The sequence below is a fragment of the Trachurus japonicus genome, chromosome 17 (genome assembly GCF_045865225.1).
Source record: "Trachurus japonicus isolate A0001 chromosome 17, Traja_1.0".
Taxonomy (NCBI): Eukaryota; Metazoa; Chordata; class Actinopteri; order Carangiformes; family Carangidae; genus Trachurus; species Trachurus japonicus.
The window spans coordinates 35733537-35750308 of NC_140923.1; the positions used below are offsets into that span (position 1 = coordinate 35733537).

At 40.3% G+C, this 16772-nt stretch overlaps 2 protein-coding genes across 2 annotated transcripts; one reads left to right on the plus strand and one right to left on the minus strand.

Moving 5' to 3' along the window:
• Nucleotides 1–2075: 2075 nt before the first annotated feature.
• Nucleotides 2076–2860, minus strand: LOC146971258 (C-C motif chemokine 16-like). Its single transcript, XM_085806044.1, has 4 exons — nucleotides 2734–2860; nucleotides 2471–2579; nucleotides 2272–2352; nucleotides 2076–2155 (listed from the first exon to the last, which is right to left on the minus strand). The coding sequence occupies exons 1-4, from the start codon at nucleotides 2801–2803 to the stop codon at nucleotides 2116–2118; spliced, it is 300 nt and encodes a 99-aa protein (XP_085662170.1). The 5' UTR covers nucleotides 2804–2860; the 3' UTR covers nucleotides 2076–2115.
• Nucleotides 2861–6815: 3955 nt separating this feature from the next.
• Nucleotides 6816–7938, plus strand: ccl20a.3 (chemokine (C-C motif) ligand 20a, duplicate 3). Its single transcript, XM_085804331.1, has 4 exons — nucleotides 6816–6979; nucleotides 7333–7441; nucleotides 7534–7608; nucleotides 7740–7938. Exons 1-4 carry the CDS (start codon nucleotides 6904–6906, stop codon nucleotides 7786–7788), a joined length of 309 nt encoding a protein of 102 aa, XP_085660457.1. The 5' UTR covers nucleotides 6816–6903; the 3' UTR covers nucleotides 7789–7938.
• Nucleotides 7939–16772: the final 8834 nt, after the last annotated feature.

Consider the following 16772-nt stretch of genomic DNA (forward strand, 5'->3'; position numbering starts at 1 on the left):
GAGGCTATAGTCCTTGCTGCAGGCGGCCCCGGTTTGAGTCCCGCGTCGGACGGCCCTATCCTGCATGTCATTCCCCCCATCTCTGCCTCCCATTTCCTGTCACACTCTCAACTGTCCTATCGAATAAAGGCATGAAAAGCCAAAAAATATACAAAAAAAAAAAAAAAAAGATGCTCTGATGGTATGAACTGGTAAATATTGCCACAGGCACTGAAGTTTAAATACTGTGAGAGGCGGAAACGCAAATAACAATTTACCTGGAAATACCACTGTAATCCAGGTCAAACAGGAAATACGACACACACAGGCTGGCAGGCTGGCACAAAACCCCCTTCTCTGTGGCTCAATGCACAGAAGGACCCCGCAAAGGCTTGTAAGAACCCACCCAACACTGAAATTAAAAATGAGTTGTATACATATGCCCAGAAAAAATCATTACAGATTATGGTTTATAGCAATAAATATATTGAAAATATCTGGGAAAAAAGGAAAGTGATTACTGAACAGAGAACAAATGATAGAAAAATAAATAAATAATAAATTACAACAACACATTTGCGCTACTTTCACATTTGTGCAGTTTTCTCGTAACTATTATCATACCTCGTTATATAGCGTACTCCTTCAAGAGAAGCTGTTTTTTGAAAGACTGAAATGAGGAGTGACTGCAGAATGAGGCAGAAAAACTGTTACATATGATTGGACCTCTGTGCCATAATACAAACTGTCCAAAACTGACCACATAAAAGATCAGCTGAAGATTATTATCTTATTGAGAACAACCTGTTTCCAAAAAACAAGTTGCAACAAGACCCTGTATGATAAGCATCCAACCCAAACCTCACAGCATCCTTCTGACCTTATTGCTGCAAACAGACAACACCATGAAGCAATGCTGACGTGCCACTTTATCTCTCAATATGACCACATGTAGGCTTTGTTTACTTTGTCCCACCATCCAGTTAACACCCAGACTTATTATATAATTAGCCACTGTATAGTCTACTATTGAAGAAGAGTGAAATGCAAATATGCAGCTACGGTGACGCACTCTCATCCACAGGGTAAAATCAACTATTTTAAGATATCAAATAATTTATCTTTCCATTTCCATTTTCCAGTTAACTTTTCATAGCAAACATTTTGAGATGTCACAGTAGGAAACATGCAAATTCATAATAAAATTAGATGTCCAGGAGCAAGTACAGTTTTATTTATTGTTATTCATTATTCATTTTAGTCAAATACTTAAGTTGAGACCATTCAAAATATATCATGTTTTAGTATTAAACATACACAGCAGCACATTTATCAACACAACAGTAATAAGACTCACATACAGTATGATGACTGTATATGGAAAACAAAACAAAACATTCTCAACGCTGGAGTTACTGTCACACAGTTGTATGGTGCAGTGTGTTCACTATTTGTGTGAAATTGTGCTGTTGTAGTTGTTGTGTGAAGTCTTAAATTATGGGTATCTTGACCTTGACCTTTGACTTTAAAGGAATATTTCAACATTTTGGCAAATTCGCCCATTGCCATCATCCCTATAGTCTTAGGGGTAGGTTTTCAATATCAGTGAGTTTATCTAGAGTACATTAATTTAAGATGGGGAAGTCATGTGTTTCCTCTTAGCCCACTGTCTTTTGAAGGAAAGTCTGCTTAGCCTCACAACTTTCCTTCCATCTTTATCTTATTTTTTCAATTTATTTCCTTATGTTTCCCCCTTTCCTTCTGCACCATCCTCTCTAGCTATTATTCCTATGTCCCTTTTCTTTCCCTCTTCTACACCAGAAAGCAGGTAACCGTAAAGAAAGGCTTGAAGGTGTCCGCCTGCCAAAACTGATTTCCTTGGGTCCTATTGAGTAGCCTATAGCTACTTCACAATTAATTTGTTCACTTTACCAAAAATATTTTTACCCAACTAGAGGTGAAATTACATTTTAAGGATTTTGAAAGGATCAGGTACAAGCAGTCAAATATTTAGAGTCAACAAATGATTATTATTTTTTGAAATACTCAGTTTATTGGTATTTAATTGCCACATATTCCATTTACTGACTTTAAAATAATATATAAAAATCATCTTGGGTATAACTTTGTGTTGGGTCAGTGACCTCCAATGTAGATGTTGCCCAGTGTTTGGTGTCTAAAAAGACAAAAGACATAACATTAGATAGATTCACATACAAGTGATGAGTTGCAATGTTGCTGTCCCAGTACAGACACATGAGACTTTGAGATTGAATAGAGAAATGAACTTACTTGTTTGCCATCCCAATGATAGTTTGCACCCAGTCTGATTTAGGGTTTCCACATACAGGTTTGTTATTTTTCATCACAAATCTGTACAGAGACCATGGAAGACAATATCACAACAATGGCAGAGGCAATGGTTAACACACACACACAGTACTTTATTGTAGAGTGTGTTGTTCCACATGTCTTGATTTTTATTCCTTACATTACTGCCTCAATGTTGCAGAAACCGGTGTCCTGGATTACATAGTATTTTATTAATCTCTTTGGAATTGGTTTTTCCTGGTACTGCGTGCAGCAAACCTTCATAGGATCTTTACAAAAGACAACCACAAGCATTTCAGCCAAAAAAAAATGACCATATAACATATTTAATTAGCAAAGTCTAGACAAAAACATCCCATGTGTTCTACTAAATCAATAGTGAATGAATAATCATGTGCAATAAATCACTGCAGTCATACTTACTGCTTTCACTCAGCTCCAGCTGCGCCACCACCAGCAGCAGCACAGAGACAAACACAGCGAGCTTTGCCATTCTTTCTAAGCTCCTCTTCAGCTGTCAATCAGTTTTCTGGTCAAGATGCTCTGATGGTATGAACTGGTAAATATTGCCACAGGCACTGAGGTTTAAATACTGTGGGAGGAGGAAACGCTAGAACAATTTACCTGGAAATACCACTGTAATCCAGGTCAAGCAGGAAATACGACACACACAGGCTGGCAGGCTGGCACAAAACCCCCTTCTCTGTGGCTCAATGACAGAAATCAAAAGATGTTTTATCCACACACGTGATGCTAAATGGCAAGGCAAGGCAAGGCAATTTTATTTGTATAGCCCGTTTTTACAAACAGTTTGTCTCAAAGGGCTTTACATGGCATCATAACAACATCCTCTGTCCTTAGACCCTCACATCGACTGAGGAAAAACTCCATGGAAAACCCTTTTAACAGGGAAAAATCGGAGAAACCTCAGGGTGAGCAACAGAGGAGGGATCCCTCACCCAGGACGGACAGACATGCAATAGATGTTGTTACAGACACGAAAACAGTTTACAGTTTATGTGAAGAAATGCAGTTCTTTCCTTAAATATAAACACTATTGGACACAATGACATGACAACCTCTTTGTTACAATATTTTTTGCTTCTCACTATATTGATGCTCTTCACTTTATTTCACTGTTATTGTTTTCTGTACTTTATTTGAGAGCTCTGCAGATTCTGTTTAACTCATGATAATAACATAACATAACATAACATAATACAATATAATACGATAAAGAAATGGGTCACCCAAATGATAGAAAAATAAATAAATTACAATAACACATTTGCGCTACTTTCACATTTGTGCTGTTTTCACGTAACTATTATCATACCTCGTTATATAGCGTACTATAGCTGCTTTGACTGAAATGAGGAGTGACTGCAGAATGAGAAAAACTAACCCTAACCCTTCTGTAAAACTGACCACATCAGAGATCAGCAGATGATTATTATCTTATTGAGAACCTGTTTCCAAGAAACAAGTTGCAAACAAGACCCTGTACGATAAGCATCCAACCCAAACCTCACAGCATCCTGCTGACCTTATTGCTGCAAACAGACAACACCATGAAGCAATGTTGACGTGCCATTTTATCTCTCAATAACCACATGTAGGCTTTGTTTACTTTGTCCCACCATCCAGTTAACATCCAGACTTATTATTAGCCACTGTATTGAAGAGTGAAATGCAAATATGCAGCTACGGTGACGCACTCTCATCCGCAGGGTAAAATCAACTATTTAAAGATATCAAATCATTTATCTTTTCCATTTAAACTTTTCAACAAAATGCATGGTGTCATATTTCAGTCTCTGGAAAAGTTCACTTTTCATAGCAGACATTTTGAGATGTCACAGTAGGAAACATGCAAATTCATTAGCAGGAGTAATAAAATTAGATGTCCAGGAGCAAGTGCAGTTGTATTTATTGTTATTCATTATTCATTTACTGTAAGTCAAATATTTAAGTTGAGACCATTCAAAATATATCATGTTTTAGTATTAAACATACACAGCAACACATGTATCAACAAAAAACAACCATTCTCAATGCTGGAGTTTTTGCTGTGTGTTCAAATGGTGTTGTAGTTGTTGTGCGAAGTCTTACAGTAAATTGTGGGTGAGATCTTGACCTTGACCTTTGACCTTAAAGGGGTATTTCAACATTTTGGCAAATTTGTCATAATCTCTATAGTTTTAGGGGTAAATTCGTTATCTTTAATTGTTGGTGCGAGCTGTTTCTAGACTGGCCAGGCAGAGATATGAGATGCTCAGCAAATGCTACTCATGCTCATGGTATTTCCGGGCTTTCCCTCAAAACTCGTCAAATAAACAATCCAACAACTCCAAAACACTCTTGTAGACAAATTGTGACCTGCACATTCACTATGCTTATTTCATAGCATGTTGATGGCAATGAGCGAATTTGCCAAAATGTTGAAATATCCCTTTAAGCCTCAAATTTATATGTGTGTGTATAGATAGATAGATAGATAGATAGATAGATAGATAGATAGATAGATAGATAGATAGATAGATAGATAGATAGATAGATAGATAGATAGTGGAGAGAGACTCGGGGAATGACACACGGTACAGATCAGCACAGTCAAGTCAAGTCAAAAAAGTCAAAAGTGTTTATTGTCATTTGTACAGTGGAAAGGTGAGTTTCCCTGACAATGAAATTCTTACTTTGCTGTCCACATCACAAAACGCCAGCAATTATAAAAACTAGGTACCACTCGACCACTGAGCGCCTCAAAGCCAATTTTCAAAAAATCTGTGAAGGTGTTTCGGTGATTTCAGCATTTTGTGAGGTTGTGCCAACTTTGACTTTGACGTTTGACCACTAAACTCAAATCAATTCATTGTTGATCAGACTGGTTGAGGTAATCAGCAAATCAGCTGTGGTTTGGGATAAAAACTGATTGGATCTTTTCAGAGGAAACTAATTATCCTCTCACACTGTAATAGTAATGGCTGGACTCTTGCTGGACTGTTTGAAGACAACAGAATCGTAAAGATCTTCAGTAGCTACCAGCTCTGACTCTGTATCAGTCAGAAGAATTTATCTTTTCAGCAATACTTCACAGGTCCTGAAACTTCACAATCCTGCACGAGCAAAGGGCTCATAGCGGGCTCATTTGAGTTTTTTCAGCATCTTCTACCAAATTTTGACACGTTTTGATAATCTCAGATTAAAGTTCTTCTCACGTGTTTGGAGTGGGCTGTGAGTAAAAGCCTGACAGAGAGTGGGCCTGGGCCCTCTCTGCTTATATGTCACTCCATGTCTTGATCTAACAGAAACCTTGTTTCTTAAAATACTCCTTTTACTAACGGAGAGGTTCATTTGTTGTGCGTGGGAACATGAGTGCCATAAAAAAGACTCTTTAAACCACGTAGGGAAAATTTAGCCTCACCGTATCAGAATGTGTCAGAGAAGGTGAGATCGTTGGACTATAAAGGCACTGGTATTTGTGGGATGAATTGTCAATAAATGAGTATCCCTGTGGTCAGATCTGCCCTTGACATTAGAACCAGTTGATGATGAGATGAGATGAAGAAAAGTTAGTATCATCTCTACTCTGCAGTGATTGTTGAGAAGAGACAGCGATTAAGTTATAATGTTCTCATTACAATATTGATATCAAGAAAGCATGTCACAGGAAATAGGTAACGCGTAACTCAATCGTTGTGTGGTTTTGGTGGAAAGTTCATGATCAACAATTTTCTATCATGACCTATTTTAGTGGTAACAATGCACTTTTCCCCCCAGATGCACGGGGCTTGAGCAACTTGTAAGAGTTCCTCTGACCTAGAAAAGAACCATGTGCACCCTTAAAGCAACCCACTTGTCGTAGCCCACATCAAGCCAGGAGCATAATTAGGTCTCCAGTGAACCTTCACTTCCACCCTCTCTGAAGTCTTCAAAATGTCAAACAGTTTGGTTCTGTTAATCATCTTCTGTCTTTAACAGTATTTTGTGCATGGTGAGAGTCATCGACACACCTTTGTAACTTCCCATGCTGCACTGGTTCTACAGGACCTTTTGTTATTACTGAAGGTGTGTTACGAGAAGACCTCATTTGAGTGAACCAGCACCTATATATAACACCTATATTTAATTTTTTCGTATTTGGTGAGGATACCAAGTCATTGTAAGTTCCTGCTCTCTCTTTTCTCATCTGGTTCTATTCTTTATATTTAAACTCTAACACAGAAACATTGTTGTTGTTAATCCCTACTTTGCAACATGATCTTGGATTTGACTCCCTAAATTTGTTGTGTGACATCATTTCTTTGCCCTTGGAGTTTTTCACTTTATTTGATATATCTTGTACGTGATTGGTCTGTTTCGCCCCTTGTTCCCATTTTCAGTCATTAGGGGAAAATGAGGGGAATTTCTGTGGTGGTGTGATACTTTTGATGGGGGCTGACCTTATCTTTCCATCTGTAAGTTTCCTGTTTCACTGAGGATTGTATAAAAGGCTGCTGATACCATCTCTTTGCCACTCTCTTTACTCCACCTGCAGACAGACAAGACATCAGCTCAACTCAGAGTCACTGCTGCCAACATACGAACGAAGAGATGGTGTCAATCAAAGCGACAGTGATGGTGATCACACTCCTCACTGTTTGTCTGCTGGTGACAAACACATCTGCAGGTAAGCATCAGGTTACCTCTCTTGTCTCCGTCTCCATCTCTCTCTGTTTTTTAATTGTTATTCAGTTTGTTAGTTTTTTTTATTTTTTATTTTTATTTTACCTCGTGTCCCACACACCTGCATCTATTTATTCCTCATTAGTGTTTTGTGTCACCATACCCTGAGGAAGACCAGGTTAGGTCGAAAAGTCGGTCCTGTTTTGTATTTTAATAAAACTATATTTTTCTACATCGAGGCTACGAGTCGAGCGTCTCCTTTTTTCTCCGTTCACTTTCCAGATTATTAAACACAAAGTTGTAGATACTTTTTCTTTTCCACTGTTTGATCAGATTGTCTTTTCTCTCGTTTCACAGTTCCTCGTGGATGCTGTCCTGGGTACTCAACAAGAAAAATACAACTTGATCAAATCCGGGGGTACTCGATCCAAATTGCCACAGAGCTGTGCCCCTTCAATGCAATAATGTAAGTGTCAATAAAATGATGTTCATCACTTGCTCTTGTTCCATTACTTTAGTGGTACTGATAACCAAACAATTTTTTTTTACATTCTATAGTTTTCACACAAACATCAAACAAGTTTGCACCAATCCTGCTTTGAAATGGGTGATAGAATATGTCAACATCCTGAGGTAAGATTTCTCAAAGAAAGTGTTGAAATATTACATATAATATAACGGTCAAAAAATTCTACAGTTGTGAAATGTATTTGCACAAAAGCAGTAATGCTAATAATAATGACTTGTTTTTATTATCATTTCAGGAATAGAGCTCAAATGATTCACAACAGGAGCACAAAAAAGCGAGCATAAACTTTGAAGATGAAGTTTTTCTGCTTCAGCTTTTCGAAGGCGAGACTGCGGCGATGAGCAACACCAAACATTTCATGGTTTTAAAACTCAGCATACTCCTGCTTTTAAAAACAGCTGTTAATAGAAGCAATGTGTTGTTACAGTATGCAATAGGCATCAGCTCAGTTGTTAGAGCGGTATAGCTACATTATTTTTTATTTTTGTATGAAAGATTTTGTATTTTTGTACAAAAGATTTTGTATTTTTGTACAAGTTTTAAAATACAATCATTAAAGTTTTCTTTGAAAAAATATTGTTATCTTATATCTCTTGATAAACCACTCCTCTGTGTGTACTGTATGTTGTTGAACCAAGTGCGCCAGTCCATGACAGCATACCACAGTTATCTCCTCCAATGTGTTTATCTTTCACACGGTGAAAAACCCCAGCGTTGCAAGTTTTATGCCCCATGATCAAAATCTGGCAAATAGTTAACAAAGGGTAATGAAAGTCCTGCAACATCAGCATGCATGGGAAGTCACGGTAGCTGTTTATTCAAAACAGGCAGCCAAACAGGTATTTCCATGCTGGCCACTCTAAACACTGACGCCAGCTGTCATGAATGAAGGCCTTTGTTTAATTTATAAGTCATAGTGTAATATACTACCACAGGAGTGTGCCCTTTCATTGAGGAACCATAAACTCTGCAGGAACTGCTACTACTACTATTACTACTTAAAATTATCTTTTTACACATTAACACACACAATTAAGCATTATGAATGAGGTTCTTTATTTTTATCGCTGCATGGTTAAATTAAATGGAACAATTCAAGATGTTATATTTTACTACCAACATGACATTTGGTAATGTAAATGCTCATAGTTCTGCCTAAAATTAACAATAAACACCCATAATCATGGACATGAGTCAATCACATCTCCATCAATGAAAAAGTTCACTGTTCCCTTCCTTTCACAGTTTAGCAAGACAATGGCTGTCACCACATGGGACAGTTATGGAGTGATGATAACAGAAACACAACCACAGAGAAGAGTCATTGAAAATAGCAAACTCACTCTGGTGTCAGTTACACAGTAATGTCTGCCTTCAGTTTATGTGTTCAGTGCATGAAATTGCTGCTTATGATTTCAACTTCTCATTCGCAAAAAGTCTGAGTGTGTTATTTAAAAAGTTGAAAGTTATAGGCTTAACTTTAAATAGATCTCAACAATATCACTTCAGAGCGGAGTCTTCTCCCCCTGTGGAGCATAGAGCAGTGCAGCTTTAAGCTGTATAGAAACAACAGCTTTTCAGATGAGACAGGAAGCAGCTACATTCATCTCCACCAAGATGAATCAATTGTCTTGCTTTTATCTGGAAACTGTCAGGGCTGTGTGTGCTATAGCTCAAGTGTTTAAATTGAAAAGCCGAGCGGTTCAGTACAGTTTGTTCAGTGTAACTGTAAAAATGAAGGCTGGAAATTAATTATTTCCTTAAACATACTGAGGACAAATCAAAATGTAGAAAATGTGTTTTTTAATTAATTTGCAGGCAGGAGGCTGCATCACCTCATTATGAAATTGTCTTGAGGCTCTTATCTGGCTCCTGAGCCAGTGATTTGAGACCCTGCTTTAATTTACACTGGAAGGTCAAACTGAGCACTAGCATAACAAGTGCATTATACAAAGATGTTTAGGCGTTTGCGTCGATGTGGTGAGTTTCTGCAGCGCATATGTTGTCCAGTTGATAAAGTTTCCTGAATTTGTAGCATGTTTGTGTCTTTGCATTGTAGCTTACATCTATTAATGATTGTCTGTCTTGTGACGTATGTCCTTCATTGTGCAGTCTGTGAAGACAAATTTCCCCATGGGGGACAAATAAACTTAATCTAAAGATTCCATTTCTGTCCTTTGAACATATTCATTTTTTCATACTAATAATTTTATATGTAAATAAGAAAAGCTCTTTTTAAATATAAAACAATTCTAGGAAATGCTCAATGGTTACGAAAGCTGTTATAAAAAATAAACTTGTATTAAAAAAATAAGAAAATAACTTGTGAAAATAGGTAAAAATATCTGCGGTGGTGTGCTTGTTGATTTTACTATGTCATTCCTACAATAATCACAGATTCCACTAAGCTTTAAAAAAAGAAAAGAAAAGAAAAAAGAGAAACACTGCCTCCACTAGATGGAGGCAGCATCACTTCAAATATGAGCTGCTGTGAAACAGCAGTTCAGTTCAGTTATTTTATGAGTTTCATTACTGAGTGAAAATATTTTTTCACACAGCACGTTACTGCTCAACGCTGGATCACACAACGACGTAGACTTTTAACTGCAACTCCATACAATTTCCCTCACTTTCAACAACTTTAAGTTTATCCATGAGTGGATTTCGAGGTCACTGGAATTTTCATTATAGGAATTTCAGCTGCTAAAATGACACTTTTTCTCATAGATGTGCTTTATGTCCAGTCCCTGGCCATCAGCTGTAGCTGCTGGCAGCACCAACAAAGCTGAACAAACTGAGCATTTTCTCCTGTCGCATGAGTCCATCCCAAATGACAGTCCGGAGCCACGCTCGCAGCCACTATTACATCACCTCCACTGTTCTGCACCACTGCACAGAGTGCTTTTCTATGAATAATACAGAGAGACTGGGGAGAGAGGGACATGGACATGGGGCATGGTTACTAAATGACAGAGGGAGTACATACTGTTAGATAAAGGGTGATAGAGTCTATGGAGAGGTGGAGTTGGGTGGTTTTTCTTGGGTATAGCATCACTTAATATGAGTTATATATATATATGTATAAATATAATTCACAGGGTAAATAAGCACAGCACACACTAATGCCTGGGTCCTGATTTAACTTTATTAAATTACTTAATGAATCAGCCATAAAAACTTACAGCAAATGTCAGCACTTCATGAGAACACAAAACACATTCCTACATATAGATAACAAGTGTTTGAGCTGTGTGTTTACACTACATGGATTACTGATACAGGGCACAGTGTCAGAGTTGTTACAAGGGAGTACAATGAGCAATGGCAGCAGCGTGGCCGGTCCCAGACTGTCTGAAGGATGACAAGGTTATAGACTGCATTTTCCCATGAGGGAGTAGGCTTTAGTATAGAAGGAAAATAACATATTGCAGACTCTGAGATCAACAGACAGGTCCTTGATCATAGCATACGTGCACACACAGAGACACTCGGTGGCACACAGGAAACCAGACAGTCTCATGAAACTCAAACACAGATGAGACATCCACCATCAGAAAGGTGAAAACAATTTTCTTTCTGCATTTGCAAATTGCTTATATCCTGGCACATTTGCAGCAGCACCAGGAAGAATATTACATAAAATATACTAAAAACTAGATAATAATTCTGCTGGTGCTATAATCTTTCCACCTTTTTTTTTTTTTTTCACTTGTCCTCTTTCTCTTTGTCAGCTGCTCATTCTTGCTGATTCTTGCCAGCACAGACGTGCAGTTAACACAGAGTTAAGTGAGCTCGGTATATAATTAGACAAACAAAAAAGAGAGGGATGAAACATCCAAAGGAGAAGAGACTCCAAATGATTACACATTCACTCCGCTTCCTTCCCCCTTGCTGCACACATAACCACCAATTAGAGGAGAGGAGGATGAGGACAAGCAAGCAGCCTGAAGTCTATTTGTGTCTCTATCTCCCTCTCTCTCTCTCTTTTTTTTCTCTCTTCCCCTGAAGACTCCCAGTACCGGGGTTGGTAGAAAATAGAAGTGAAAAACAAGAAGTATATAAATAAAGAAATCAGAGTGTTTCACATCCGGTCGGCTGATTGGCTGGGACGCGAGTCAGGCAGATCTGGGCCACAGTTGCACTCATTGTTCAGTGAGCTTTTCTACACAGTCCAACCCAGCGACAGCAATGAATGTTGATTGTGACCTTTGGTCTTTGGGTACAGTGGAAACAGAGTGTCGCTTCTATGCATGTGCGTGTGTGTCCTCATCTTTGGATTTGCATGCGCCCACTTGCCCTTTTGTTTAATTCTTTTCCCCCTCACTCCCGACGTCGTCAGAGCGAGCCACGGGGCACAGTCAACGGTCGATGGTTTTTATGTGATCCATACCAAACTCACCGACAGCGTTGAATGTTCACCGAGGCAGGCAGAGCGGAGCGGAGCAGTGGCTGTGACTGTGAGCCGAGCTGACAGATGAGGCAGGGAGAGGAGGGAGGGGAGGACAGACAGTCAGACATGCAAGGGGGACGGGGACGGGGACGTCACTCAAAACCACAGAGGTCAGGTCGCGCAGCACAGGGACAGTGGCAGAATGAGTCCACTGTCCACAGGGCAAAGACTGTTCTGGTTATGTTATACACAGAAGAGATCATGCAATGTGTTACAAGCTGAGAGATAAACTGAGAGGATCTGCTTTACTGCATTACCACCACGTGATCAATCAGAGCAACCTGGAGTCTTTTATCTTCAGTAACTGGCCGTGACAGGATCTGAAACATAAATGGAGAGGAAATTGTTAGTACTGATAGTGAGATGTATTTTTGTCTTTAAAGGGTTAGTACACTTTAAAAAGCCTCTTCCTTCTGCAGTGCTCGTGTAGCTAATTTTGGTTTTCTTTGTGCAGGTTTTTGACAACATGTTCTTCTGATATTTCCGCTGATGCCTCACTATAATGGAGATAAATGGGACTTGTAGCGACCACAGCATCGAGAAATTCAATTTAAAACATTCAACAAACTCAAGGATTTTTTATTAGTACAACTGGTGTTTTGGTGTTTTTGAAACTTCTTTTTTATGTAATTGTTTGTTCAAGGCAGTGAGCAACAAAGACGTAATCTCACTGACCTCTATTGCTTCCAAAAATCTGAGAGAAAAAATACCAGAGCAAACAACCAAAGCTATCTGCAAGTGATAAGTAAAAACCTGCACTAGATAAGTATTACAAAAACAGTCCGATAAATATGGTGTTGCGTTAAAAGTGTGAAACCCTCTCTCTGTGGATTGACGTTGCTCTGGACAATATTACAGAGACCATCTTTTGAGGCTGCCATTGCTCATTTTTATGGATATCTAGACCGGAGAACAATGCTACGATGTCCTACTGTGCAGCCAAGCTTTTTATACCCCAGCCTTCGCCCGGCCACAGGCTGAGAGCTCCCATTGTCAGAGACAGACCATTGCTGGGGAACAACTACCGACAGTGTCACTGCTGCAGCACAGACTGGGGGGTTGAGGGGGGGGGTCAGGGGCTGACGTAAGGATGGTAAACGCTGATCTATGGTCATTCATCGGCTTAGGGTGCTGATGTCATCGAGCAAGCTAGACCTGCATCCATTAGTCTGGTGGGGCAGGCGGGCCAACGTCAGGCTAGCATGATAACACACTGGCTACAATGGATGAGTAATGCATCACGTTATTGCAGCTATAATTCAGACGGACATAAAATAGACAATTTGGTTATTGTCTCCTGATAGGGTAGGGTCTTTGAGTTATTGCCTCTGTAGCCTCTCACCGCAGACTTTTCTTTATGAATATGCAAAAATGTTCAAATGAATTTGTATGATCGTAGAGAAAGAAATATGTGGGACCGTGGGCAGAGGAATTATGTCCAATAATGCAATATAATATTTACAGCCGCCTACTAAATAACACAAAACACTATAAAGTGTTTTTTCTTCTGCTGTGTGAACTGCAGCATGTGAACTAGAAGTCGCTTTTCTCTCAGGGTGAAGCAGAGCAGCTTCAGATAAGAGGCTAAATTCATAAGCCATATTACATCTTCCCTGCTCCATCACAGACACAGACACACAGACACACAGACACACACGCACACACACACACACACACACACACACACTTACACCTCGCCCCACAATGAGACCTAAAATGAAAAATAGGAGGGTCGAGGGAGAGCAGAAAAGGGGGCTTTGCCATGGCAACCCCAGTGTCAGCCAGCCATTTCTTCTTAATCCCCCCCTTCCACACACACACACACACACACACATATACACACCACCCCACCCTCGACCCCCACCCCACCCACTCCCTCAGTTCAATGTCGCGCCCTCTGGGGGACCCCCTCTCTACAGCTGAATATTTCTTTTGTGTTGAGAAACTATGCGTGTATGTGTGTGTGTGTGTGTGTGTGTGTGTGTGTGTGTGTGGTGTGTGTGTGTGTGTGAGGGAGGAGGAGGGGGCAAGGACTAGGGTCTGATAGAGTGACGGGGGGGGGGGGATCATAGCTAACCCATTTTAAATAGGGGGCCAAGCTGCAGGCCACAGAGTCTCAACATTACACCGGGGGTAAAAACCAGAGATCAAATCACACACATACATTTAAACACTATATTGATGGAGGGAGATAATCTTTTGAAATAGCAGATAATTACACCATATGGCAAACAGCCGGGCCCTTTTCATCCCGAGCCTATAGCCATCTAACCCCGCACTTTATTTTAATTTTTTTTTTTTTCCGCTCTGCTGTGAAACTCTCATGGTCTCTCGCTCTTGCCTGAGCAGGCCACTCTACATTACTGACAAAAGAGGTTTTGGAGGAGTGGGTGGGGAGAGGCGTCAGCTGCTAGACAAAATAAAAAGGCCTCTATTTGTTCCTGACAATAAACGTCCCCATCTTTGGAGCTCCTCCACAGCTGCAGCCACATAGGCTTTCATTCCTAACTGCGGACTAATAGAGAGCGATGTCTCCTTCCTCTACTGTAAGCCGATTTAGTGCGCAGGATAAAATTGAGGAGGTTTATAGTCATCTTTCTGTGATACTTCACCAAGGAAGAGGACAAAAGAATGTGACACATGGGGAATATTAATAAGTAGAGAAGATGTTTTGTGAAAATATGTTTTAATGATGGTGTGCGGTATACCTGATGAAGATGATCTTCATGGAGTCACAAGAGTCAGCATCAGGAGGCACGGTGTTAACTCCTGCAGACAGAAGACAAAGACAAATAGAAACACAGAAGAGTTAGAGGCAAAGGACAGAAACTGGAATCCATTTTTACAGACATTACAAGAAGTGGGACTTTTTCTGAGAATCTGACCATCACAATGAATCAGATTTTCACTGCAAAGTCCCCTAATCATTGGACGATTAATGTCCAGTGCATCCTCCGGAAATCCCAAATCGTGTTTCCCCTGAGGCTGAGCGATGGAAGCGGGCGGAGGAAGTGCCGGTGGTGTGTCTCTGGGGTGGTCTGATGTGGCCGTGGGCGAGGCTTTAATGTAGCTGCATGTCCACTCCAGTGTATACTGTACATTCACTCATAATGACTACCAGACCTGCAGTCTGCCTGTAGGGGCCCCACACGCCACCCCATGCCTACACATGCATATGCTCCGCTTTAATGGCAGCCTTCAGACTTCATTTGAAGTGTGCTGTGGTGCGTACACACACACACGCACACATACACACAAGGAAAAAATAGACCCAGACTTTTCATAAAAGAGTTAAAATATGACTTTGAGGACCCTCAGAGCCCTCGCTGGTCTAATATTTGACCCTTGTGGGTTGATTATGTGAAGTGGGCATTCAATCAACTCAAAATATGTGTATGACAGTAATTACAGTCTGGTCTGCTTTGTGGTGGTTCTTTTTCTAGCATACATGGATGTAAGCTTGCCAAACATCTGGCTATGATACTTCATGTGCCACAGTCTGCAGGCATTAAAATATGGCCTGGCTTAATTAGCAGCTTTTAGCTAATTTAATGTGTTTCCTTTCCTCAGATTTATGTTGCGTTCCTCTATCTGGATGCATAAACCTCAACCATGATCGACAGACAACAATGATTTTCTTTCTCACAAACAGTCAATATCTGAACCTTGTGGAAGAGTAAAAGTGCTCCGTGCCAGGGTCTATCAGAGAGCAAAGGGCACATCGTAACACAAGGTGCAGAGTCTGTTCAACAAGTGCGAAGACATAAAACAAAAACAAATGCACCAAGTTAGTGCCTTGGGACTGATTGGCTGGGTGGGGTTGTTGGGTGACCCCTGACCTTTTTAACCCCGAGGAATGTTGTCGTGCTGGTGCGTGTATTGTTCCAGCCTCCCTGAGGAGCCCCAGCCGAGCATCAGATGAATGTGAACACTGAATGCTCCTGCCCACCCCCCAAAAAAAGAGAACTCCTCTTTCTTTCTTTCTTTCTTTCTTCCTCTAATCCTTTCTTTTCTGCTCCTCATCCTCAGACTTCAACATACAAAAGGTATCAACAGGTCTGAGAGTGGCCTGTTGTTGTTGGTCTTAAGTGCACATGCACACAGTAAAGGCCTGTAACGTGGGTGCCAGCCCGACTCTTCTCGATGACCTAAATGACCCACAAAGATGCAGTAAAAGGTACCTGGGAAAAACCACACTCCAGAAAAACCTTCCTTTACCCAATCACTCACCAAATAAACCACTGTTTTTTATCGCTCCACCGTCCAGATCTAAGAGATGTGTGTATCTTCGGGCAGTCTGAGAGTCTGGCTCTGGAGGAAGTCCCCAGCAGTAGAAGGAGACTGACAGATGAGAGGGCCAGACAGACAATTACTGGCCAGGTATGTCCTTTATACCCACCTAGGGCTGGTCAGAGGAAATGGAGGAATTTATGATGTCATAAAAAAGTGCCAGAAGAGAAGTGCCTGAGAACAGGTTGTCTCTGGAGCTGGAGCCATAAAAGACTCCTGTGGCTTCCGCTCCCTCCCCCTGGGAGGATAACGCTATAGACTGAGCGCCAGTGGCTTAGAACACACAGATATGCAGCAACAAAACATCAGTGTATATGTATAATTAAACTCAAGTGTAAGCATGTGATAATGTAGTAATGACTTCCATATGAGCGTGTGACTGAATAATAAACTATGAGACTGAAAAATCCTTGAAGTGGCAAGTAACAAAACACTTTTTCTCAAGTGTTGAGCACAAATTGATTTTTGAGGCACTAAGAATTTACATTTCCATCTAGTGGCAATTTATAATTGTTCACTATTTTAGTT